Source organism: Lepisosteus oculatus, chromosome 8 (assembly GCF_040954835.1).
Source record: "Lepisosteus oculatus isolate fLepOcu1 chromosome 8, fLepOcu1.hap2, whole genome shotgun sequence".
In the NCBI taxonomy this organism is placed as follows: domain Eukaryota; kingdom Metazoa; phylum Chordata; class Actinopteri; order Semionotiformes; family Lepisosteidae; genus Lepisosteus; species Lepisosteus oculatus.
In genome coordinates this window covers 5,486,971-5,513,159 of record NC_090703.1, presented here as the reverse complement: position 1 = coordinate 5,513,159, position 26,189 = coordinate 5,486,971, and the positions used below count along the sequence as shown (strand labels likewise).

Sequence of the window (26,189 nt, the reverse complement as noted above, 5' to 3'; positions counted from 1 at the left end):
AGAAGTGTCTGTCAAATCCCCACCACCCTCACCGCTACCTCATGTTTAGATTCCTCGACCATATTACAAGCAGATTTTAGAAAACGAGTCATGTAACTGTCAAGCAACATCACCCCTTAAAAAAATCAGGCAACAGCTTTGATATACAATTCGCAGACAGGAAAAGGAAAAGCAGGTTGAACTGCCTGTTCTCATGATAAAAGTTAGTTTTATCCTGTACCACGTTTTACGCGATTGGAAGAACATGAATGTCTGCTAGATGAAGAGCGAAGGGGCAGTTGTTCCTGACCTAAGATGAGGTGGAAGCGGTCAGTGTTGACGTCCTCCGGAGACTTGACGCTGGCCAGTGAAGTGGACTGACCCATGGAGGTCGGGGTGACGGGCCTGGACAGGTTGGCTGGCCCTTCGTCCACCACGATGAACCCCGTGCTGCTGAGCCAGAGTGCAGTAGCATGAAGAATGGGAGCCCAGGAGCTGCAGTAATGGGGCCTGGCGTGCTCTACTGTTTCTGCAGTGTAAAACGCGCCGCCTGAAAAAGGACAACACCCGTAACAGACACACGGGACCGCAGAAGGCATCGTGTACAGAAAGAACACCTCGTTTCGCAATCTCACGTCAACAGCACAGTACAGTTCAGACTGCTGTCATAACACTCCACCAAAGAAACTGCGATAGTGTAACTAATATGTCAGCATGACATGACCATAACACAACCATAACCATGCTTCACCACAGGCAGCAGTGTGGAGTGGTCAGAGCTCTGGACTTATAACCCAACAGCTCCAGGCCCCAGTCCCACCCAGGTCCCACCCAAGATTACTTGATTACATCTTATTTATGTTATGTTATTACATGTTACTGTTATTGCTATTGTGTAACTGTCTATTGTCTTATCTTCTGTCCTATTTATATACTGCACCTGAGTGACTAATGAGAAACACTTTTCATTATACTATGCACCTGTGTAAGTTTAATGACAATAAAGTTGAGGTGAGTTGAGTGGGGCACTAGAAGGCTGCGAGCCTTCATCCAGGTGGGGCACAGGTGCGACCCTCTCATGCAAGGTAACTCTACCCAGAGTGCTCCAGAAAAATGCTCTAGCTGAACAAAAAGGTGCAAGTATGAAAGCATCAGCCAAGTCACTAACAGCTCATCTCTACGCTTCACGTTATCTCTGGGCCTCAGAGTATCTTTGCGGGCGTCGTGAAGGACGTGACGGAGAGGGGTGCAGAGGCTCACCTCCGGCAGGGAGCTGAGAGGCGTACTCCTGGGGCAGAGTGAGCAGGGCGTAGTCCTGCAGCGCGGCCAGCCACAGCCGGCTCAGAGTGGCCAGGTCGGCCTGCACCAACCGCAGCAGCCCGTCCACTGAAGAGCTGCCCGGGTCATCCGAGGAGCCGGCCGCCCTCGGCGGCTTCAGGGGACTGTCGCTCTGCTTGGGGCTCTCCACGGCCACGATGTACACCTGAAACAGCCACGGTGAGAGACAAGGCCGAGAGGAAAATAATCAGGACTCCCATTCGCCCCAGAGCACATGGAATAGCGTCAGGTGAAGCCCTCCTGTAGGAGTCAATTCAAATCAAACATCGCCACAATTCACACTGCATGCAGGTTTAAACCATTTCAAACCCAAACGCGAAACCAAAGACCCATAAAACTCTATCAAATCAATCAGAAAAGTGCTACTGTCATACTGCTCACTTGTTTCTGCGTAAAAGTGAACTCGAAGGGTAAGTATGCAAAGTGCATGCTGTTCTGCAGGCTTGAAGTGCAGGGTGTTGTGTCCTTACCTCTGCCCAGGCCTTGAGCACGGCCAGGGTCTCCATGGTGGATGTGCTCTCATTGTACAGCTGGCTGTGCACCTCCTTCCCGGCCTGCACCTTGACCAGAGAGGAGGCCAGGAGCTGCTGCACCCTGCGCAGGTCTCCCAGGTCACTGACCACCCCGCTGGCGATCCAGGCGCTGCACACCTGTCCACAGGTAACGAGAGCCACAGCTGTAACCCCCGACTGACCGAGCTCACGCTCACAAGGAGGTAAGGAGCTCAGTCTCGTTAGTCTGGAGCCTGACGAGAGACGCCGAGGGGAAAGATCTGCCTTATGGGTCACGCACAGATCAGAAAGACTCAAGGTATTAAAAGCCCAGCACCACCAGGGCTGAGGTCTGTCTCGTTGAGAATGAGAATGAGATTTTCTCCTGCCGTATCTGCTTTATCCATCTTTCAAATGGCCTAGAAATCAAACTGTCCTGATAAGCAGGTTTTCCTACCCCTGCAGTAAAATTGTTTTGATCACAAGATGTGTGTTTGAGAAAAATGATGGAAGAGAAACAAATGGAGGTCTTCAAAGCACAACACAATCAAAGAACTGTTTCGCTTTTTACACCCAGAAAATCGGCTGACGCAATACACAAAACAAATAACAATGATTAGTTTTGGATACGGGTAAATCGATCTCGTCTCTGCAGCTGAAGAGGGCATCGTACCTGGCAAGCCTTGGCTGTTACGTCAGGTGGCGTATCAGGACTGAAGGCAGGTCTGAGGGCGGCTCCCACCTACAGCAAAACCGTGACAGAAAGAAGCTGAGAGGTGAGTCACTTTCCTGTGTTGTCCGAGCAAACTAAAAAATGTAAAAGCTTAATGAAAAGCTTGCCGTCTGGCTTTAAAATAAACCCGGTTTGTCAGCAGCTGAGGGCAGACGAGTACAGTTCCCTGTAGACACGTTCTAAATCTGCACTGCAGCCAGCTGCACTCAGCGCACCTGAAAGGAAGCTGCAGGAGGCAGCTTTGAAAATAAAAGGCTCTAGCATCCAGCTTTGCCACATTTAATCTAAAAAGATCAAATCAAGCACTTTGCAGATGTCATAGTCATGAAATGGGCTACAAGAATCAAAAATTAATCTGAACATAGTTCTTAAGAGATGCAGTTACAGATGACTGCTGATGTCTAACTGAGCAAAAGAGTAGCTGGCTGACAACTGCTTCAGCAGAAGAGGGGCTTACGTTGGCCTGGTACTGCTCCAGGATGACGTGCCCAGGAAACTCGGGCTCCGGAACGCCGGCGAACTTCCGGATGATGATCAGGAGGGTCTGTAAGCCAGAGAGTCGCAGCTGGTCGCTGTGGTCTGTGGCTGCCATGAAGGCCATGCGGATCAGGTCCGCCAGGTGCAGCACCAGGAAGTCCGCTGAGGAGAGAGCGCGAGGGCTGCGATCAGCCGCCGGCCTGTTTCTGACCACTCAAGACGAGCAGCGAAGGTCCCCACTGCACAGCTGCTTCATCAGTTTAGTGACTCAGGGAGGGACGATGTTAAAAAGAATTGCTTTCCCTCTAATCGGCTTCCCTGTTAGTTTTTCCATGGACTTAAGGGTAACGGAGCATTCTGGACTTGCACACAGCACTCATGGGTGTTTACCTGCGAAAGCCCATCAGTGCAGCAGGGGTACAGTCCCGCTGAGAATCTCTGAAAGGCCAGAGAGGGCCGCCGCACTCACCGGCAGGGTCTTGTAGTCTCCTCTCCTGCGCCAGAGCCATGTTGCAGTGCGCCTCGTCGCCGCTCTGGCATTGCGCAATGACGCGGCACACGCACTCCGCGGCGAAGACGCGCGTGGACCAGCGCGGGTTGGTGAAGGGGCAGCTGGGCTCGGGCTTGCAGGTGAAGACGGAGGTGTCCTCCGCGCGGTCTCCCTCCTCCTCCTCTTGAGTCGTCTCCACCGGGGCAGCAGTGGCGAAATCTGAGCGCGAAGGGAATTCATTTCACAGTTCTGCGCAGTGGGCCCCGAGGTAGGTAAACGGTGACTGTTGGAAAGGAAGAGGAGCCCAGGACTTTCTCTCACTTACCGGCGGAGGCTGAAAGCACGTCCTTGCACAGCTTGAGCCAATGCGCCAGCTTCCCCGCAGTGATGGAGGACAGCATGTGACCCAGCGTCTCCTTGATGTCCTGGCACAGCCGCTGATCGTGCTCCCTGTCCAGGAGACTAAACAGCGCCCCCTCCAGGCCAGTTTCTTTGATCATGATATCTGGAGAAACAAAATATCACCTCTTTGTCTGACTCTTGTTTTCTGGCCTGTGACCCCAATTTAGGGGTCACACTGAGTCTTAGAGTGCTGTGGTGACTGACATCACCCTACGGCTGTACAGTGTTAACACTACCCATACCTGGAAGGAAAAAAAAACATTATCTGAATCACAGATATAGGAATAAATAATAAGCATAATGAATAATGTACAACAATTTCAGTGTTGTAAACCAGCCAACAGACGTTTCTTGTAACATTCACAATCACTTAAAATTTCTCCTGAGGACAGAACTTTGATGAATGAGCTCATATAGCTCCACAGCCACTCATGGACCCAACGAGCTACAGATAATCACACAGCCCAGGTATCACAAGCGCACCATGTTTGAGTTTTATTAGGACTTGGGTCATGCCTGCTTTTATTCTACTTAAAAGCATCCAGTTATAGACTCTTCACTCATATACAGATATGAATGATGATGTCAAAGGTGATGGGTTTTATACAGCAGGTTCAGGGTCACACAGCTCGTTCCGAATTTCCATATTAGGAGTAGCTTCTCTCTACACATAACTTCTTCGTAACTGACCACTTTATTCTTAAGAAATGAAAATTCACCTTTTATTTGGTGAAAAGCACATAAACTAATAGAAGGTGTGAAATTTAGCTAAACACTCTTTTAAACGTGGTTATAGCGTTAGCATCAAAAAGATCAAATAATTCGTCAGCAATTTATTCTTTCATGCTGCTGCCAAGTAAAAAAGGCATGTTAGCGAAGACAAATCGTTACTACCCTGCACATGTAAAAAAAGGTAAATGGCAAAATTCTTCCTCACCATAACCACTGGTCGCACGGAATTTGCAAGGAATTTGGAATCCCAGGAAGGCTACTGAGCAAACTCTACCGAAAGGAACCGAGACCAGAGGGGACCTTGCAGAATAGCGATGTCAAGGGAGGTTTAGATGAGAGGTCAGTGTGAAAGGCAAAAAAAACCCTCCCAACATGTGTGCGTAGCTGTGAGGCCTCTCGAGCTGGGATGGTGCAAGCCCGCCTTCACTCACCCAGCGCGGTGCTGTCGCGGCGCGGCAGGTCTCTGACCAGGGCCACGGCGTGCTCCGACACCTCGGCCGCCTCCCTCTGGGCCAGCTGCCTCAGGCAGGCCAGCACTGCCCTCCGCAGGGACAGATAGGAACTGCACAGGTTCACCTGCAAGCACAGCACGCCGGGGAGCGTCACACCGGCACTCTCGACCCCTGCAGCGCCCACAGGCTTTCACAGCGTTCACAGGCTTTCACTGCCCCGGCTTTAACCCACGGTGAGCTTCATCGTCACCCTTCAGAAAATCCACCTGAGCATCATGATTACATTCTGTCTGCACTGAGTGCATTTCTGAGCCCTGGAAACAAGCCCTGACTGTTGCCACACTACGTACGGATTATTTACAAGCACTGGTTGTATGACACAGGTTGCACGGACAATTTAGGGCTCAGAAGAGGAGCAAATTTACTTCAAAATTGCAGCCTTTCATCCAGAGCTTTTTATATTTTCTACTAAAAAGCCTAAAATTGGTACTTTGTTGGACTTTCAGGGAGGCAGATCCTTGCCATCGAGATCAATGAAATAAACTTCAACACCAAACAGTCTGAGTGTGACATAGTCCTTCATCTACCACTGAAACACAAAGTAACAGGTTACGGAAGCTACAGAGACACTCGACAGGATCACCTCTTCAAATAAATGCCGAACTGCTGAGGCTTGAGATAGGTATACCTAAGGGAGCTAAAGTCTCAGGTTCCCCAGTACAAGGGAAATTGTCAAACTCAAGCTATTACATTCTGAGGTCTGAACTTTCTGCACCAGAGCTAAATAATACCAGTTTTCATATCCTGCCGTCTTTTACGTGAATTTTATTTGACTGATCTTGATTAGAAAAAAAGGTTTTAACAAACTCAGTTACTTGCAGAGCAATTAGATGTAACCACAGTTAATGTATTATTAAGTAAACAACTTCATAAGCATAAATAGTAACACAAAAGGAACCCAAAAAAGACAAAGGGAAACTAAAGCACAGGCTTTTGGGTACCATGACATTCATACTGAAACTGGCTATTCTGGCTGCCTCTTTATTTTACACACATCTTAAATCGAAAGTGGTTTGAGCTCAGTAGGATCTGTCTGTGGAATGCAGCTGATAAAAGCATGAGGAAGAGTGTTCAGGGGAGTAATGAGGAATCAGCTTCAGTTCTCTCTCATTTTCTCTCACGATTAAGACCTCCGGAGATAAAGAACACGATCGCTAAACATTACAGACAGGTGTCGAAAGACAGAAATAAACACAATGAGAAAAAACATTAAACTACAGTGTCTAAAATGCTTTAGAAATGCAAAGCTATTTTTTGCTCCCAGTTACTAGGTGGACAAGGTCCATTTTTTAAAGTGGTTTGTTTAGGACACTATTAGAGGTTCAGTTTGTCATGTAAAAATGGTGCTTAAGCTAAACAGAAGAGACAACAACACTTGGTCAGTTATAATGGCAGGAACAGGCACAGTGAAAATTCTTAGGACACTGGGATTCATCCTTTAAAACTGACAGGAGGTGCATTACTGTGTAGCCTGTTCTGGTACGGATCTAACCAGGTCCTTACGGAGATGGGAAACCAGGTTGCAGCACTACATAGTGCCAGTTGACCAGTAGGTGGAGCTCCTTCTCTGGACCAGAATTTCCAAACTAAAGCCTCAGGACAGGTAATAATGTGCTGTAGGAGGTGCAGCCCAGCAATGTTACACCCAGGTCCTGACTGATTCGTCAATAAAGAACCCATGGCACTGGTCATAACAGTAGGGGTGTTTACCTCGGTGCTGCAGATGGATTAAACACTGGGCTTTTATAATCTGGTCTACCAGAAGAGATCCCCCTCAGCTGGGGAAGTAGAATGTGTGGTGGTTGCACTTCATTCTTGGATGAAGTGGGTGTCCTCTTATCAATAAAGTGCTTTGTGAATCCTCAGGATGAAAAGTGCTACATAAAGGCAAGGAATTATTCATTATTAACTGCAGTAACCCTATAACAGAATCTTCAAATTCACTGGTACCACCATAGAGGTCACTTCGCCAAAACAACAACTGCAGCTGCTAAAAATAATGAATCATGGATCACCCATGCATCTGACCACAGCCATGGAACCCTGCAGCATCATGACTCTGCTTTCCTGCACTGCATGACTGTAGCAACAACAACTGCCTCCATACTGACTTGGAGCTGGTGCTGTCTACTGCGGTGATGACAGACCAGATGGACGCAGGAGAAACCACGAAAAGTCCTCAAGTCCAAATAAGGAAACAGTGCGGTTTTGGTGGCAGCAACAGAATCGTTTAGGGGAGAGATATTGACTTGCTGCTGATGGTAAGTTAACTGAACAGCAATCTGCTGATCCCATTTTGAAGCTTTTGTTCCACCTACAGTATTGTTACATTAAAAAAATGCCAGTATGATCCATGAAAAGTTAAACTCGATAACCAGCACATGGGCAAAGGTCACTTAAGATCAGTCTTGAACTAGCGTGACTTCCTGTCATGCATGTATCTCCTGTATCACTAGGTCTCAACCCCATTGAACAACAGTATGATCACTTTGGGCCGATGTGGACTTCACTGTAAACACAGAGGATTTGGCAGTTGCCTGAATAGAGGAACATCCCTGTGGACAGTGTGCAATGCGTCTGTTGCATGTATTATGTATATATACATGTGATCAGATTAACATTGGACAAACCAGGTATTGATCATGTGTATACTCTCAGTTCCTGACGTCTACAGAAATTGGTTTATCAAGCATCACAGTCATAAAGCATACAATTAACCTATATTTATTCCATCTAACACGTATCCTTAATCCAGACTTGCATTTCTAAACCATTTCAGTATGTATCAACGCAGCACGGTTCAGAAAACAAAGGTTTTGTCAAGGCAAACACCTGGCTCAAAGATCTGTTTCAGAACTCAATCCGGGGAAGTTTTCGGTTTCAGAGCAGATGCGAGAAGATGCACACACAGACTGAGATGGAATGCTGCATACAGAAAATAAGCAGAGGACTGCAAGTACTGACTGCTGTCCTCTTCTGCGATGTACGTCAGCAAAGGCCCATGCTCTGACAGCAGTGGCAGGACCCAAACCCACACAATTACCCGCCATTACACACAGGAAAAAACAAAGCTTTCGAAAAACTGCAAAACAACAACAACAACAACAACAACAATAATAAAAAACAAACACATTTATGCAAGTTACTTCTTTTGCCAATCATGTTGGAGCACCTTCCAAAGCAATTATTGTACTTAAGAAATTAAAGGGGCAGATCGAAAAAGCTCAAACACATGGTCAAATAAGAACCAACAGCGTTGTTAGCTCCATGTGGCTAGCGCCGCCCTGGTGGCTCATCTGGTGTTAATCCTGCAATGTGCAATGGGGGAAGCGCAAACATGATCTGCTCCAGCCAGGAAAGGTTGTGGGACGATATTGAAGACAGGGGTACTGTTTAAGGCCTGTTTGTTTTATAAACTACACAACTGAGACACCAGCAAAATAACTGACTTCCGTTGCTCTGAGGCATTCAAAATGAAGAAAAAAAATCTCCAAATTACAAAAACATATGTAGTAAGTTACATATTTGTCCTCTTGAAAAGGGGATAGGGAAAGGAAAATTACTTAGTACTAAAGCAAAACAGGTAAAAATTTAAACACTTTAAAGCACCTAGTCTATACTCCCACATGTATAGAAAAAACCCTCCTCTTTCATCTTGTGGGTAGTTATGCAATATTTACTACGGAAATGCCCCACACCACCTTCTAGGGTTGCAAAACCCGTTTTTGGAGGAATCGTCCCAAATTTCTAAACACAATTGTCTCTAAGCAAGAGACAGCCGGTCTGCGAGCTGCTTCTAATGTGCAAACAAACAAAGTCCTTCACACTACCCCTGCCGTGAGATGTTGTACAAAATAAAACCATAGCAATGTCGGCTCATGCTCTGCTTGACAGTGATCAGGTTAGTTCAGAAACAAACGGACAGCCAAAATGAATAGAGAGGTAGAGAGAGAAATAAAACTCAGATTCAACAGCAGATGCAAGAGAAAACTTCACACTGCAAACCTGTCAGGGAAAGGAACCTACCAACACAGAATTATCCAACAAGATCTCCTGCACGAGAGAGCAAATGACAGACCAGTCACCATAGCACCAAGGGGAGAGAAGGATACTCACATACACAGATGACAGAAAAGATTTCAGCTACAGAAATTACAACTGAGAATAAAGATGAGCTAAGAATAGAATTTCCTGCTTTTCATATTTTAAAACCTCAAGTTCAAACTTTCAATAAAATATATACAAGGCACAAGGAAAAGAAAACAGAATATAAAGAGAAAATTTTTGAAAGTTTGAACAATAGAAGAGTAACAGACTAAAAAAAACAACACAACAAATGGTCTGGGTCTAACAAACATTTTCTATACAGTAAAATGCCATGTCTGTAATGGACAAAACTAATGGACAAAACTAACAAGGTACTACAAAATTACTAGAAGTGCGAATGCTGGAGGTTTTTAAGCACTATTTTAATTAAATGGGTTGAAGCAAAGGAAGAGTGAGACTGCAGCTCTAAAACAGCACTGGGCTAACTAGACCTCAGCAGGAAAGGTGCAAATGAACACCAAAAATGAGTTAACAGAGACTACAAAATATTCTTTACCCTGTGGACAGTGCTACAGAAAAAAGCTAAGGTCCGTATTGTGTAGTACTCCTAAACGTCTCCAGATAAAGAGCAGAACACACATTAACAGCCTCAAGTACATTGCTATTGCCTACAGAATACCCCACACGGAAGCAACTTGTTTAAAACACAAAGCCGCGAAGGCAGTGAAGGTGCTCGACAGCACAAGGCATAGAGGATGGTGCTTACGCAGAGGCTGGGGACAAGGCTGGTGAGGTTGACGTGCCGGGGGGCAAACATGTGGAGCTGTTGCAGGCAGGAGATGGCCTGAGCCTGGACCAGACAGTCAGGATTGTCCTGCATCACCGCACAGCCAACCAGACAGGACGTCCTGAGGGCCGAGACCGCGGAGCTGCTACCTGAGATAAAGAGAGCCGACATGTCCTCTCAGAGCCGCCAGCGAGGCAACCTCTCCAGGCCGAATTCCAGCTTTCCTGAACGGATCACAGCCGTGGTGATAGGGATGGCAGTAAAGTTGTTCGTATATGGGGGAGAATCAACTGAGAAAAAATACAGCTATCGCCCAGTTTACAGCCCCTGGGATCTAGGAAAAATACAGCTTCGCATGCCTGAGAACGGTAGCAGATTGTGAACAAATAGTTTACGGTACAAAGTAAAAATAAAATACTATTTCAAGTAGGGAGCTGCGTCAGCATGTGTGGGCTGCAAAGGAACAAGTAAAGGTTTATTCCCTGCTGAAAAGTAAAGAGACACAATGTTTCAGTTCCACAGCCGAAACATTGGGGTTTTTTTTCTTTTCAGCATGGAATAAAACTTTACTTGTAAAATATTATTTGATATCTGTTCAAATCCAGGTCCTTAAAATCTTTTACTTTTTTATCCTAACCCTGCTTTGTACAAATATTATAACAAAAAACCATGTCCCATATGTTGCTGGTACACATCCCATACTACATTTAGGACCGGAAATGACCTTTAAGATGGTCTCCTGTCTTTAGGCTTGCAGATCAGACCTGAGGCTTCTGTTCCGGACACGTTGTTTTGAAAAAGGTACCTTGCAGCTCGGGTCCAAGGGAGGTGATGAGGACGTTTAAGCAGCGGCCCAGGCTCTGATGCACCTCCACGTGTGCGGGAGGCACAGACAGCAGCAGCCTCAGGACCAGAGTGAAGGTGGGCTCTATGTGTGCGTGGTACAGTGGCCCAGCGAGGTCTATCACCAGAGACAGGGAGTGCAGCGCCCACGCCTGTCAGACAGCAGACCGACACCTGAAAGTTATCCTGCAGACCAACCACCACAACGGACAAAGCACACAACGGCACACCACTTGTACTCTAGGATTTATACGATAACAGACGCAACACATACGTGAGCATAAGAAAATAAATAATAAATAAAAAAATAGTATATTAAAAAAATGCTACTTTAATGAGTAAGGAATGTGAAGTTACACCGATATTGAAGTAGTAACTCAAGCATTACAATTACCTGAACCTCAGGTGAGGTGCTGTCCTGAGAGAGGGTGTATAGGATTCCCACACAGGCACCCAGATGCTGGCTGGAGCTGATACCTCCTAAATAGCGGTACAGGGACCCCAGGAGCAGGGAGTGTCCTGTCCGCGATATCACGTCCCTGGCGGATTTCAGCCTACAAAAGAGTTTTTCTCCGTTATTTTTAAGGCCAGCAAGGAGCTTCGCGATTCTACCATTTCATCTCCCTTTCTCAACAAGAGCAGTCCGACAGCTGTACACCCAACAAGCAATCATTCCATCAGACATAAGAAAATGCGATCAGAAGGACAGTTAAGATTCTTTTTGAACCACAAAGGTCAGGAAAGGACAAGGTCAGAATTCAGGCAGGGTTGGCCTTTTTTTGGACACAAAAGAGACCTTAATGCGTACTGTGATCTTGATCTGATAAATTTAAATGCATGCTACAAAAGCAGCCCTCATTAAAAAAAACCCACAATGCTTCTGGAACATTTTGAAAGAACAGATTCTAAATAAATTTAGAGGAAATTCCCAAGGGGGTGCATTCTGGGAAGGCAGGCTTGGCGGTCCAGTCTCTACGCACTTGTCAAAGCTGATCTGGGTCACGCCCGCCGTGAAGGCCGCGTCGTTCGCCGCCTGCGCCAGCCGAGACAGCCCCTCGGCCGCCGCGCACCTCAGCTGGGCGTTGGCGCTTTCCAGAGCGCCCATCAGCAGAGCCAGAGCCGGCTTCCGCAGCTCCTCCGAGCCCAGCCCCCCGCGGCACGTTCCCAGGCGCTGGAAGACAAGCGGGAAACGGCATCTCTCCCTCTCCCTGGGGGCTGCGGCCCCCGGGGGGGTCAAAAGTTCCGGAACCTTCTGCATTATTGTCGTCTCTCAGTGGAAGGAAGTAATACAAATCCTCCCATAAGAACTTACAGATAAATGAGTAATTACCAATTAGCCTGAGGGTAATTAGGTCAGGTTTACTGTGACCTTGGGAGGGGCATAAAAGCAATGTGTTTTTTTAAAGCAATTCTATCAATTTAGTGAGTGATTATTACATCGCTAGAGTTGCGAGGCTTAATTGAGTTTTATTTTGTATTGTTGTGTTGTGCCACTTGAGGCTTAGAGCACTCGTTACTTTTAAGGTGCAGAAGAGGCTGAAGAGCCCCGAGTATCAGAATTCCACACAGGGAGAAATGCTCAAAACGCTGCGACTGGTTGATAACTCCCAATCCTTCCCACTGCTCACCCAGTTCTCCAAAGCGTGCACCGCCAGGGAGTGTCTACACTCTCGGACTGGAGGAACCTGGAGATTTACCTTCAAGGCACAGCAGAACGCGGAGACTGTGTGGATCTGGGCTGCCTGCTGGCGGGCTCCTTTGAGTTGTTTTAGGCTCTCCAAAAACTGCTCCAGAATCTGGGCTCTTCAATTCAAAAGAATTTCATTGTTAAAAGACAGTGAAGGGGCAGACTATAACACCTCCTGTTAATAATGCGCAGGTAAAAATAAAAGGCAGGACCCTTACACTTAAAGGCATATTTGAAAGAATGTACAAAGGCAAATGTACTATAAATGTTCAGAAAATCTAAATTAAATTGCAGTCCCAGTTTCTCACAATGGTTATTGAATCTCAGTAACAAAATAAATTCATTGACGTCCTAGAAAAATTTGACAAATTACAAATTAATCATCAAAAACTGAGAACTTTGTGAAAGTACCCCAAGTCGCCATGTTGTCTCAAACCCACGGATTGTGGCCCTTCCTGCTCACTAGTCACTGACGTCCTGCGATGTACGGGCAAATAAGTGTCATCACTGCTGATTCCTTCTAACCCAAAATATAAAAGGGAGTTTCAACTAAGCTTCCCCTTTAATTAAAACCTTGTTGAGAACTGGTGTTCAGTCTAATACAATCTGGGGCAGCACGGTGAAGCGAAAAGTCTCTGGGCTCGGGAGTGGTGGTCTGTGGGTTCGACACTGCTGTTGTACCTTGAGTGAGGTACTTTACCGCCATGGCTCCAGTCCACCCAGCCCAGCCAGGACCAGTGTTTGCTGGGTGTGGGCTCGGTGATGGCCTGGTCTCCCATCCAGGGTCAGAGACCTATGTTCCTAGTTCGCTTAAAACCATGGACACCAGGACGTGGCTCGAACCTGATCTCACCTGGGTCTCAGAACAATGAATTCTAACTCTAAGAGGACACTAAGCGCGCTGCCTTCAGTTTTTACTTGTTCATTTGGCCCTGGAAGGGAGGGGAGGGGAGTGCTTCGGTGTTATTTCGAAGAAAGACCGCGGACAAGTCCGACCGCCGGCAACAACGGGAAACGGCGGCTTCCTCTTTCGGGGAAGGTGGCTACCTCTGCGCGGCCGCCAGCTGCGGGAAGATGACCCCGAAGAGCCGCGCCGCCGCCACGACGACGGCCAGCGCGGGAGGCAGGGGGGCGGGGACCCTCCACCCCTTCTCGCTGATGACGAAGACGTCGTGCTCCAGGCTCCCTCCCCCAGCGCCGCCGCCCTGGTGCAGCTGGGGGAAACAACGCAGGCAGGTCAGCACCCCACAGCCCAGGCCCCGCAGACAGGAGGCACAACCAGGTGCTGATCCAATCAGAAACGAATACTCCCTGGCATCAGGGTGCAGTCCTGCCCCTTATTAAGTAATGAGCTTAATATTAAAGCCTTGAGCCAACTTAACGTACAGCATGTCAGTTGTATATCAGCATATAGTATATACTATATATATGTACAATATATAGTATGAGTATATCAATATATAGTATATCAGTATACCATAGTATATCAATTCCAATATAGCACAAACAGAAAATGCTACGACTATTCATGAAGTTCATTTCACAACTATCCAGCTATTTCCTAAAAGCTTTATCCAATACAGAGTTGCAGAGGAGAAGACAGAAAAATATGGAAACTTAAAAAACTGAGTGCAAGTACATTTCCCTCATCATGTGCATAGGCTCACACACTTTTCCGACAAAGACATTTCATGTTGGATCATTTTGATCAATAAATGAATGCAAAATTGTATATCCCTTTGCGTGTTATTTGTTTTATTGGGTTTTTCTTTATCTAATTTTAGGACTTAGATGAAGATCTGATCGCAGTATTGTACAGGGCTGGGCTGCCCTGGCCCAGTGGCTCAGACCTGCTCCTCGATGAAGTGGTGGTCGGTGTCCTGCAGCGCTGGGCCAAGGAGAGACACATCGTCCGCATGGCAGAGAGGCGGCAGCAGAACCGGGCCAGCACACACAGGGCTCTCGGGTCCAGTCAATTCACTGACCAGCTGTCTGAGCACGGCTCTGAAACTCTCTGGAAATGGTGACAAGGCAAGGATGTGAGCCGATCGCATATCCGACAGTCCACTTAGTTTTAACTCAACATTAGTCCTAAAAGCAACCCTGCACTAAACCTTCACCATAACTCAATCCTTTCTCTCAATTCTATCACCCTATACCTCACCATACCTTTAACACTAACACTAACATAGACTTCCTGTAATTTTCAGCCACTTTAGTAGCCTCACTAAATCATTTCATGCTATCTGAATCTGAATTCAAGCAAATTAAAAAGACCCTTTAGAAGCCATCACAGATTAAAAGAGCTGAGTATTTTTCTCTAGCACTTCTCTGCACCCAGCAAAGATGGCCAGAAACAGACTGCCACAGGTCTTCACAAAGAAAGGTTATGACAGAGCAGGCTGAACTCTCATCAATCCCACATGAGCGCAAATTGCACTGCATGAGGAGCACTTTAAATAATGAGGCAAACATGAGTATCAATTTCAAATGTTAAAATCAATCTACAACAAAGCAAAAACTATATTCCTAAGAAAAAACACTGACGAGCATTGGATAGTTTTTATCTGTTTCTCTAACTTTATAATCTTACCTTCATAGGTCTTGGGAGGCAGAAAAGCAAGGATCTCATACAGTCTCTGTCTAAAGACCATTGATATATTTTTCATTGGATTCCCATATACTTTGAGAAGCGAAGGCAACCTAAGGAGAGAGAAAAGAAAGCACTGGGAATTAAAAGCTTCTATTTTCCAATGTCATAAGGAAAAACAGTCAATAAACCAACTTATAGTCATAGAATAAGCTTTTCTAATGAGTAAGTAGGAACTGCTGGAGCTCCATGGTCAGCCTGATGCCGTGTTCCCCAAGTCACAGGACTCTCTCCTTGCTGCTCGTTAATCAGGCTCGGCTGGTGAGGGTGGAAAGATTTCCCAGAATCCCCAGCGCCTGATGAAGCCTGAGGTCTTCGCTCTGCAGTCTGGTACACATGCTGCCTAACTAGTCTACAGCCACATTCAGGGTGAGCCGAATGCGTACAACGTCGCATTGTCACAGGTCTCAAGGTGGAGAAGAGAAGGGTTTCAATAAATCTGGCAGTCTTTCTTAAACGGCTCGTAGTTCTGTTTTGTGTGATAAAACCATCTTTCATCACCCCTTTGAGCTACAGTTTCGTCCAAAGCATCACATGGGAAGGGAAATCTGAAGTGTTTTCCCCCCCACAAAGTCATTCTTCTAAATGAAAGTTTCACTCGAGGTGTCGAGCTTTATTATCACTTTGCTGCTGTTTCAGGCTGCCCCTCTCAAACAGCACCCTGTGCCAACGCACCCCACCCCACGTCACCCCAGGTTTGTTTGGCCAACTCAAACGTATGATCACCTACGCTCAAGCCAAGAAGGACTTTGGGAGGTCACACGGCACAGCTAACAAAAGAGAAAGGTGTGCAAATGAAAAGAATGGGCATAAACAGCACCTGAACAAATAAACCAGGCACGAGCCTATTTCCAAGCTCAGCCGAGTCTTTGCCCCAACATGCGCCAGGACCCCCACATTCCCCCACTGATCTGTCACAGCCCCCTGTCCGGTGTCCAGCCATAGCCTCCATGATCCAGCGGTCCCAGACAGAGCAGCAACTACTTACTGCGTTAATAAAGCTACGGCACAGGTCAGGGGCGGCAGCAGCCGGCAAATGACATCATCGTTGAGGAGATCTCCACAGTGCACGACAAAGTTCTTCATCGCTGGAGAGGAGGAGGGAGGACAGCGTGTGTGAGACACCCCCCACCCCAAAACGACATAGTGCACTAAAAACCACTTCTCCAAATTTATAAATAATTGTAAATCCAGCCATGACTGAAGCTGTGGATTTGATATTGATTCTTATTGGTAAAAAAAAAAACACTCCACTAATCGGTCCTGCATAGAACCAGGTACTGCAGTAATGCAAAAACATTTTAGAAACCATTTGAATGTTTATAAATTATTCCTTTGCATGTGAGAAAAAAACTCTATAGTCCTCTTTAATCAAACTATTTAAGCAGCAGGCACGTTTATGAATATTATACTATTTTTTTAATATCTGAAAATCCGGAGATGAACAAGACGTCTGGAAGGGGACAGATATTGAAAACTCAATTACCATCAACTCACAGCAAACATGAGCAAAACAGTGTCCTCACAACTTTGCTCTACTTGAGCAAGGAACTTCAGGCAAGGGCCGAGGCATTAGGCCCATGTGTTCCATTGTTCTGAAAGTGAGCAGGCATGAAAAATCCAGCAGGGGGCAGTGTGATCGTCTGGCCCATCGGCGCGGGTGGACTGGGAACCTACCACACAGGGCTCCTGCCCGGCCCTCCAGGGTCACCTGCCAGGTGAAAGAGTCTCCACGGCTACGCTCCGTGTCCAGATCCTTGACGGACAGAGGGAAAGCACACCTCCACAGCAGCAGGATCCTGGGAACATGGCACTCGACGACAGCGGGCCCTGCCCCAGATTGAAAGACATCCCGTTTATTCCAAAAGATTTATTTCAGGCTCCTCTGCCCGTTTAGAACCCGGCCGTTCTTCTCCAAGGTTAGCTTCTCCCACTTCAGAGCTAAGATTCCTCATTCCAACAGCGGCTTCTGTCAAGATCCGATTTCTACATTCTAGCTAATATCTCACTGCTTTAAAAAAATAATGCAATTATGGAAAAAACGTCTCACCTAATGTCATTAATGCTGAGAGCAGGAGCCAGCCAGCTTGAGTGCGCTGGACAGAGATGCGGCTGTTCTGGACGGCAGATCGAAGCAAGTCCTCTGCCAAGCCAATTACTACCTGAAAATCCCAGAAGACAGAGGGCAGAAATAAATAGTTTTAAACCAGTACCGGACACCACCATGTCACTTGGGAAGAGTGTGATAATTTCACTCTCAAAAGTCTCAAAGGATGCTGGAGCTTCAATCAATAAATAATTACGAGGTACAGATGCCAGGGTACGAGGAGCAGGCTATTAATACATCACTGCCCTGGCTCTCTTCTGCCTTGTGTTATATCAGCCAAGAGGAACCAGTGTCAGCAGCCGCAGATGCAGTTTTACCAGCGGAACAGCTTTGCACCAAATTCCCACACAGACACGAGGAAACTTTTTTCACCACTCTGCAACTTTTTCTTGTCAAAAACTCCCAGCCTTCCTCACCCGTATCACACCCATCTCTCAGTTAATCAAATACTAATACCATCCTGTTTGACACACAGAACCAGCAACTTTTACTGAAGGTGCCAGCAAATATTCTACACACGTAAGAGACGGTTCACTGCTTTCTTTCCGATTTTCCTTGGATTTCTTGTCCGAGTCAGTTTACCCCTCTCCCGGTGTTCTCGGGACAGCCCTACCTCGCCCTTTCCGTGCGGGATGCCCAGAGGGCAGTGCTGCACGGCGCCCAGCAGGGCGGCGATGGCGGCGCTGTACCCCGCCACGGCCTCCGGACAGGACTTCAGCGCCTGCAGCCGCTCGGCGCAGCGGTCCAGCACCGGGGAGAGCTGGGAGGGCAGCGCCACGGCCGCACAGCGCAGGCACCACGCGGCGGCCAGCCGCGCCGACGCGCTGGGGTGGAGCAGCACGGACACCACCGTGTCCAGGACCCCTGCGGACGACAGGGCACACCGAGCTGCGTGAGACGCCTGCTGGCCCCGTGCCTTCGCAGACAGGCGGGCCCCGGGGTGCGAGCAGTCACAGCGCAGCCCAGTGAACGCTTGAGATGAGTTTACGAAAATGACGAAAATGGCCACCTCCGGAGAACCACCGAAGGAGACAGACACGAGGTGTATCTCCCACAGTGCCCAGAACCGCAACAGTTTTACAGAGGTTTTTATAGGCCCAGTCGAGCCATCTTATTACCATTAATGGGGGGGTAAAAAGTCAGCATTCTACTTATTATCCAGTGGCTATTCTTGATGTTGTCCCGCCTTTCAGCTATTTCTGTGGTGTCACGTACAGCAGCAGGCAGCCATTCTAAAATTCTCTCAAGCCGGGTCAGGAGACCAGGTCAATGACTCCAGGCCAGAGCCAGATATCTACACCTTCCAATCTGCAGATGCTTAGAAGCAAACATCTTCTGGCAAGATAAAACAGTTCTGTATGAACTGAGCGATGTTTTTTTGAGGCAGTTTAAGAAATGAACGTAAAGAGTTAAACTGAATATTTCTGGGATCACTGTGGCCTTGTAGAAGACGCAAAAGTGTCTTCTGATTTCACTGCTTTTTCAAGATCCTGCCTTTTGTTCCTAGCAGCAGCTTTAGGACAGGTCACTCAAGCATGTAGAAAGAACGTGTTTTGGTTATTTTCTATATGGACTGGCTGCCCAGAGCAGGGACCTGAACATTTTAGGCAGAGGGCTTTGTCTTCTGTCTCATCAGAGAGGGCGCTGGCTTGTGGTTGTGGGACTGAGTATTGTCTACAGAGGCCTCTGAATTTAAAATATTTTAACGACATGTACAGTTCAGCTCTTTAGAATAAGATGAATTTCTGCCTAACAATGTCTAATGGAGCCCTGTGCCAAAGAAAGATAATGGATTATGGGTTTGTACTGATAAAAAACAACTCTTACCATACTTTTTGGTCATTAGGTTCATTCACAAACACTGGGTTCATTATATGGACCTCGAAAAACCCTGTGTTCTTGGCCAGCCATCAACACAGATGACTTTGAAGTGGATACAATACTGATTCAACATATTGCAAGTGTACTAGAAGCAGGACACCCATTGATAAAATACGACTTCACAGTCCAGGAGCAGAATAAGTATTTTACATGTGGCAGTTATTGATAACCCTGTGTGCGGAAGGTTATTGACTGGCGTTCCCAGAACCCAAAGGATCAATGAAGGGAGCCTGTGATAATTCCCCAGCCTGAAGTCTGTCTGCACTGTGCAGTGAATTAGAAAGCACTGAAATTTTACTTCTTAGCAATAAAGTTGAAACATGAGTTGTATTAATAATTGATCAATAGTGCTGACTCTCTCATGCTAGGAGCTGACTTTGAGGGAACCTTTGCTTTGATTTTTTTTAGATGAAAGTCTTTGCATTTGAAAGAAAATCTACAACCGGGAAGTCAATATGAACAAGATCTACCACTGAAGGGGTATTTTATATTCTGTAAAAATAATTTTATTCTATTTAATGTTTATAAGGATCCATAAGAAAAGATAATGCATTCAGTCAGAGAAGAAGACATCCTAAAGATTAACAGTCAGCCCTTATTTCACTTGATTAATCAAATGAAAAGATCTCACTCACTTCTACCAATTTTCATGAAGTCTCAGGCATGAATTACAGAGAATCACAACAATGTAAAAATTCACATTAGACCACAAAAAACAAAAGTCATTAAACTCTATTGCACAGAACAAAGTTCTAGCAGAGAGCAGGGTGCAAGTCCTATCACAACTCCTGACAACACCTCATGAACATGGTCATGGACGCAGGACTACTTGCTGGTCATTTCCTGCAGTAACGGGACATCTCTTTCCTGTACCTGTGCTGGCGTCCTGCAGCAGAGGGGTGGCAGTGGAGGCCAGACCCTGAACCAGACTGCCCAGCTCCAGCAGGGCACAGACCAGCACATGCTGGCTGGCCGAGACATCCAACGTTCCCACCCTCGTCTCCACATTGCTCTCGCTCATGGCGGCATCTGCAGGTTCAAGACAGAAAAGGCACTTTTCCCCATCAGCTGAGCCACACCTGCAGCTACAAAGGAACATCCAAAGGCCCCCCCCAAAAAAAACCTGAACCAGAAATAAATACACTTACGTTTTAAATTAAAAATAAGAATGCTATTTCTAAGTTTGCTTTCAAAATAAGGAACAGAAAAAGACTACAATCCTAGGGACAGAAGATAATATCCACTGCAGCAAGATGCTTCAAACATCACTTTGTTTTATGTTTTTTTTATAAACACTTCTTTCAAAAGGGAAAAAATAGCAACTGTCACTTAGTTGAAGCCCTTTATAAGTTCCTGAAAAGGGTATTTTGAAGTTTTGCATTCTGATGTCACTCGGCATTCTTCTGCCAGCTGAAGTAATTATTTTCAGAAAGGGAAGACACTAGATGTCCCGTTCCTGTTCTGTCTATCAGGATTTCTGTCACCAGCCAAAGAATGTTTATTTTTAACCAGGATATTTGGGCCAATAACTGCCACTTGGGATGTTGCGTCTTGTCTTCAGAGCAGGAGCAGTTGCAAGCGTGACCGATTTCAAGCTGACCCACCAGAGCACTCACCTACAGCTCTCTTCTGTCGGCCCACCGCCTGGCAGATCTCCTTGGCGGCCGCGATCTGGGCCTTCTCCCCCAGCAGCCCCCCCACTGTGGCGCGCAGGACGAAGGAGATGCATCGGCGGCAGAAGATGGCGTCTGCCGGAGTCTGCGTGGCCTTGGGGTGGGACACCAGCTCCAAGACGAGCCCCAGCAGGGCCGAGAAGTTCCTCTCCAGCCAGGGGCCACCCAGACAGGAGACAAACACGACACAGGCCTGCGGGACAGAGACGCCCTTCACCGTGACACAGGCCGCCTCACCAAGGCTGCAGCTGGGAAACTCACCCCCCCCCAGGGTGGAAAACATCTTCCATAGCACTCAGGGGGAAAACATTGCACATGTACATGCTGCAACAGCTTGTACAGACACGACTGCCAGGACTAAACCAGCTTCAACGTCAAACTGAATGTCACAACTTAAAGGAAACGGATGAACGAGGGGACAAAAAAATGGAAATATCAAAGTTTGATCAAAGATTCTTCTGAAATTACAAGTATTTGACGGGTTCCAACAGTACTTAACATAACTTTATTAGCCCCATACAATTTCTTGCATTAGGAATTCGTCTTTTCGCATACCCCAGCTTGCTCTCCATGAGACACAGACAGGGAGAGAAGCTTGGGGTCAGAGCGCAGGCTCAGCCATTGTACAGCGCCCCTGGAGCAGTTGGGGTGAAGGGCCTTGCTCAGGGGCCCAACGAAGTAGGATTCCTCTGCCGGCTGCGGGATTTAAACCGGCAACCTTCCAGTCACAGGCGCCGATCCTGAGCCACAGAGCCACCGCTCCGCCCCACTCTTGCTGTCAGCAAGAACAATACCAGTGTCAGATTTCTCCAATACGGGTCTCCTGACAATCAGCTGCACGGCTGACCAGGAGACAAGTCCACTAACTCAGAACGGGACCCTGGCTGCTCAGGGTGTCTGCAGCTCAATGCTGGGGCTCCCGTTTCCAGCGTCACGCAGACTACAGACCTTCTGTTTTTATTCTCGGCAGGAAAGTCAGCAGTGGAGGCTCACATTAATCACATTCTGGAGGCCACGAGATTATGTGGAAGAAAAACCCTTTCCCAGGGGAGACAATTAAATATCTATTAGGAATTCAATGAAGCGGGATGTCGTAACAAAGCCCCATCTTAATTTGACAGCAATTTAATCAAGAATTACTATTTATCCGGTGCAGGAGCAGCATAATTCATTTTTTTTCTTTCCTGAAGCCGAGTTAAAATGGGAGTTAATACAGACTTCGAGGGGATATTAGACAGAGAGTGTAACTTCCCACTATTGTCCCCACGCTGTGTGAACCTGTTTGGCGATCTCAAAAGAAGGCAAATGTGTTTGGATTACACAACATGGTACTACTGCTGATGTATTTAAAAATAACCAGGAGTACTCTTGGATCTTGCACCGTCGACGTAGCAGCAAAATGTTACTAGTGTGGAAAGATATTATGCATACACAAAGTTAAAAATGATGTTTTAGCTTCTCTTCTACAGCTTAGTACACGAATATCTGAACAACACGTAACTGGTGTAATAGTTCCCTTGATGTATGTTCATTCCGACTTTGTCGGCAGTGCAAAATGTGAAGCATTATATTCTTTGTTATGAATTAAAAAAAACAGCTTAAAAAAAGAAAATATGGAAATGGAGCAGGGGGATATGGACTGTGTATGAACAACTACAGACATCTTCACCCACAGTTCTCTACTAACGTGATTGCTACAGCAAATAAGACTAACGGGAAAACCTAGACAACGCAATTGTCAATGCAAACTCTTCAACTGAGACTTGAGAAAATAAAGGCTTTCCTACACAAAATGAATGAAAGCAGGAAGTGGACAGCCACTGCTACCCAGCTCCACCCACACGGTACCCATCGTCTATCTAGCTGAAGGTCACTGGTCACTGGCGCAGACTAACCTGAGTGATGCCCACTCTGACGTCCCTGCTGACCGAGCTGGTGCCCTTCAGCATGTCCCCACCAGCCCGCAGGAACCCCGTGCCCCCACGCAGAAACCCCGAGGCCAGGAGGTCCATCACCTCCTCCAGGGAGGTCTTCTTCAGACTCTGCCTGGGCGCTGCTGGGAGAGGGAGAGGGAGGCAGGAACAAGGAAAGAGAGAGAATGAGAACCAGCTGAAGCCTTGCAGGAAGGCAGGCAGACACTCCCTAGAGCCCCAAGCAGTGTGCCAAAATCTAAATACACTTCTGAAGGCAATTCTCATCTTAAACATTTCAAAACCTGTTTCATTTTACTGTAACATGAACCTTAGGAGCTTGGTTGTGGTACAATATGCACTTTTTGTCATAATTTGTCAGTGCTACACATGGTAAAAATACAGCCAGTCTAGAATGAGTACCTGCTTTGTTCTCATGGCTAATCAGTCAGCATCTTAAGAGTGGTATAAGGTCAATGCCTCGCTCGCAAAATCAGAAATTTGTAACACTAATCACATTTTAGTTTCCATTAGTCAGCTGAACAATCGTGATTTCTTTGGCTTCCAGCTGTTTCACTGCCCACAGCTCTTGTATTGATCTGAGACTGGGAAGGGACTGAACGGCTAGAAAGCAATCTGTTTGCTGACACCTGCTGAAATATCAGACACTATCCTTTCCTTATCATCCCCCATCATTCAATACGTCGGGACAAGAGCTGTGTATTCCTGGATCATCACATCCAGTCCATATTACAACTATATATCACACACCTGAAGAAGGCTCCACGGCCGAAACGTTGTGTTCTCTTTCTTCTTTTTTTCAGCATGGAATAAACCTATTACTTGTTCCTTTGCATATTACAACTATATTACCGGTTAGAGCCATTATCTGTACATTTTCATCATTTCATATGCACACTATATACACACACAAAATGCCACAACATTTTAAACTCTTTTGTGCTAAAATAAGATTACTTTAATAAGCAGGGTTAAGCAAACACACAACCAAAAGCATATTTAGGGAATTCATTTCCAGTAGAAAGCAGCAACATGGAAAACCTTCCAACTCTCACCTGTGGCTTGTTTAGGCATTACAGCTGCTGCGAGAATGGTGCCCAGGAGCTTTGAAACAGCCATCCGCACATCATAGTTGGAGCCTTCAAAGGCCTTGAAGCACAAGGTGACCACGTTCTCCAGCTCTGAGGTTCGAAGGAAAATGGCTTCGTTTTGGAGCTCCAGGAGGCACTGGGAATTGAACAAAAGCCCACAAATATAAATTCTTAAAATACTTAAATACCGAAAGTTGCTTTCAGATTTGATCTATAAATCCCAGCTGATTTCCAGGCTGCTGTTCCATAAATAAAGACCCATATTTTGTACATATGCTGTACTTGTATATACAGCTGCATACTGACAAGCAGCGTTATTCAGGAAATTTAAAAAGGCCACAACTACTGGTAGGACAAAAGGATAAACACTGGAGACCACTGGACTTGTGGGACAAATGTAGCTGATATGTTTGTTTTCTTTCACAAAAGAAATCAGCCTGTTTATTTAATGAACAAGTTACTTTTAACTCAATTCCCCGAGAAGCTTTAAATGCATCAAATTAAGATGGTGCTAGCAGGCAACCAGATTGTTAATAACTGAAAGTGCACATTGCAGTTTGGTAAACAGACACATTTTAATTTTCTGTTATGATCCACACATTCACAATTAACCACAGTTAAACCAGCCTGTTGCGTTTGCTCAGAAGTACTTTTTAAAATTATATTTTAAAAAGGGCTTCAATATTTAAATATTATAAAAATATTTTTTAGTCCTGGAGCAGTGCTTGTGAGCTTCCTCACAGACTGCTTTCAATTTTTATGTGTCACTACAGCAAACGGCAAAACTCCTGTCAATGTCAGACCGTCGTTGAAAATCTCAAGGCTTTTAATTTCTCTGGTTCGGACACTCAGGGGTCAAAATGCAGGGCTGAAGAAGGGCTCGGAGCTCTCACATTAACCAACAGCCTGCGAGGATGTCAGCATGCAGCAGAACGCACAGTCATTTCCCCTGCTCTCTGTAGTGTCTGTTTGGTCCCACAGAAACCAAACATGCCAGTGAATGGGAGCCAACGATCCAAACAGACCACAGGAGATAAGGACTGCCTAAGAATTTGCCTTCTTCTCAAGTTTTTTTTTTTAGTGTCAAACTCTTCACAAAAAATCAGCTAATATACTTGAGATCACTTATAACGAAGGCATTAAAGGGACAGCAGAGCCTATCGGATTGCTCTAGAACACAAGCATATGAACAGCGGACAAAGAAAACAGTTTGCCTGCTGTGGTTTTTAAGACAAACCCTTTTCGACAGACAACACAACACTCTGCTATAAAGTCAACCCCTCACTCTCAGGCTGTACCAAAATCGACTGAGTCTGGTGATATTTTAAAAACCTGGGTTCAGCACCACTCCCAAGTTTTACTTTAATTCCAATTTGATTCTATTACATCAAAGTCTAGGAAGAAAAGAATGACCATTGGAGAAATGACTACCCTGCCATCTTCTATCAGACAAACTCAATTAACATAAGCCAGGCAAAGCAGCAGGCAAGAGAGCTGCATTTCAATCAGAATGGTTTCAGTTTTCCAACCCCCCTGAGAGCTCGTGTGGGTTACGAACCAATCATTCTGCAAGCAAAATGGGAAAAAACACATCACCAGACAGAGCAACCTGCCATTTTAATGTTACTATGCTCATTTCTGAATGAAATGTCAAAAAAGTAACTGCAACCTACGGGCACCGAACTCTGTGTGCATCAGCATCCTATTCATTCTTTCACCACCGCCTGTACAATCGGTCATACATCTCTGAACTCCTCCATGTTAACACTTCCTCCCGTAGACTCCATAGCTGAGGTAGGTCCTTTGCTCATCGTTTCCAGGATTAAATCTCAGACTTCTGGTCGCAGTGCTTCTTCTCTCACTGCTTCACTGCCATGGAATGCCCTTCAGCACCAAATTACTTGACTCTCTTCAAATCTGACCCCAAGAACACAGCTGGAAGAAGTCAGGCACTGAGCATCACGGGTGTGCTTTTTTCACATCAGACCTTTCACGGCAGAACAAAAGGCCCCCACTAACGACACAGCAGCCAGAGGCCGAGCCTGGCTCCGCCGCCTGGACTGGTGTGCGCAAGAACGGGAGCCTGTCTTTGCATCGCCGCGCGAGGAGTCGAGATCTCCGGGCCAGCGGGGGGCCGCCCTACCTTGGCGGCCGCACAGCGTACAGCCATGGAGCGGTCAGTCAGGCAGACGCGAGCCGCCTTGTAGATCTCCCTGTGGCAGGGCACCGCGCTCACTCCCAGGCCACGCAGAATCTTCTCCAGGCTCAGCATGATCTCATAGCGGCCCCGAGACTGCAGGCAGAGCAGAGCAACTCAATCAGCAAAGGTCTTCTTCCA

General features: G+C 46.5%; 1 protein-coding gene across 5 annotated transcripts in view; it reads right to left on the bottom strand.

Annotated features, from left to right (window-relative positions):
• The window catches only part of heatr5a (HEAT repeat containing 5a), a 42,040-nt gene that overhangs the window by 5,714 nt on the left and 10,137 nt on the right, over positions 1-26,189 (bottom strand). For 2 of the 5 annotated variants that reach the window (XM_069193043.1, XM_069193044.1), the window contains exons 5-30: positions 25,995-26,144; positions 23,816-23,987; positions 22,725-22,885; positions 20,773-21,022; positions 20,030-20,185; positions 17,889-18,139; positions 17,219-17,330; positions 16,846-16,998; positions 16,157-16,256; positions 15,112-15,221; positions 14,369-14,532; positions 13,566-13,732; positions 12,529-12,634; positions 11,812-12,002; positions 11,226-11,385; positions 10,794-10,983; positions 9,968-10,137; positions 9,181-9,207; positions 5,074-5,218; positions 3,834-4,013; positions 3,488-3,727; positions 2,999-3,180; positions 2,482-2,550; positions 1,788-1,967; positions 1,240-1,462; positions 290-529 (exon numbers count right to left, since the gene is read on the bottom strand). In XM_069193043.1, coding sequence (XP_069049144.1) covers positions 290-529; positions 1,240-1,462; positions 1,788-1,967; positions 2,482-2,550; positions 2,999-3,180; positions 3,488-3,727; positions 3,834-4,013; positions 5,074-5,218; positions 9,181-9,207; positions 9,968-10,137; positions 10,794-10,983; positions 11,226-11,385; positions 11,812-12,002; positions 12,529-12,634; positions 13,566-13,732; positions 14,369-14,532; positions 15,112-15,221; positions 16,157-16,256; positions 16,846-16,998; positions 17,219-17,330; positions 17,889-18,139; positions 20,030-20,185; positions 20,773-21,022; positions 22,725-22,885; positions 23,816-23,987; positions 25,995-26,144 — 4,249 coding nt within the window. The remainder of the gene's footprint in view (positions 1-289; positions 530-1,239; positions 1,463-1,787; positions 1,968-2,481; positions 2,551-2,998; positions 3,181-3,487; positions 3,728-3,833; positions 4,014-5,073; positions 5,219-9,180; positions 9,208-9,967; positions 10,138-10,793; positions 10,984-11,225; positions 11,386-11,811; positions 12,003-12,528; positions 12,635-13,565; positions 13,733-14,368; positions 14,533-15,111; positions 15,222-16,156; positions 16,257-16,845; positions 16,999-17,218; positions 17,331-17,888; positions 18,140-20,029; positions 20,186-20,772; positions 21,023-22,724; positions 22,886-23,815; positions 23,988-25,994; positions 26,145-26,189) is intronic. The other 3 variants (XM_069193045.1, XM_069193047.1, XM_069193048.1) reach the window with 3 other exon arrangements.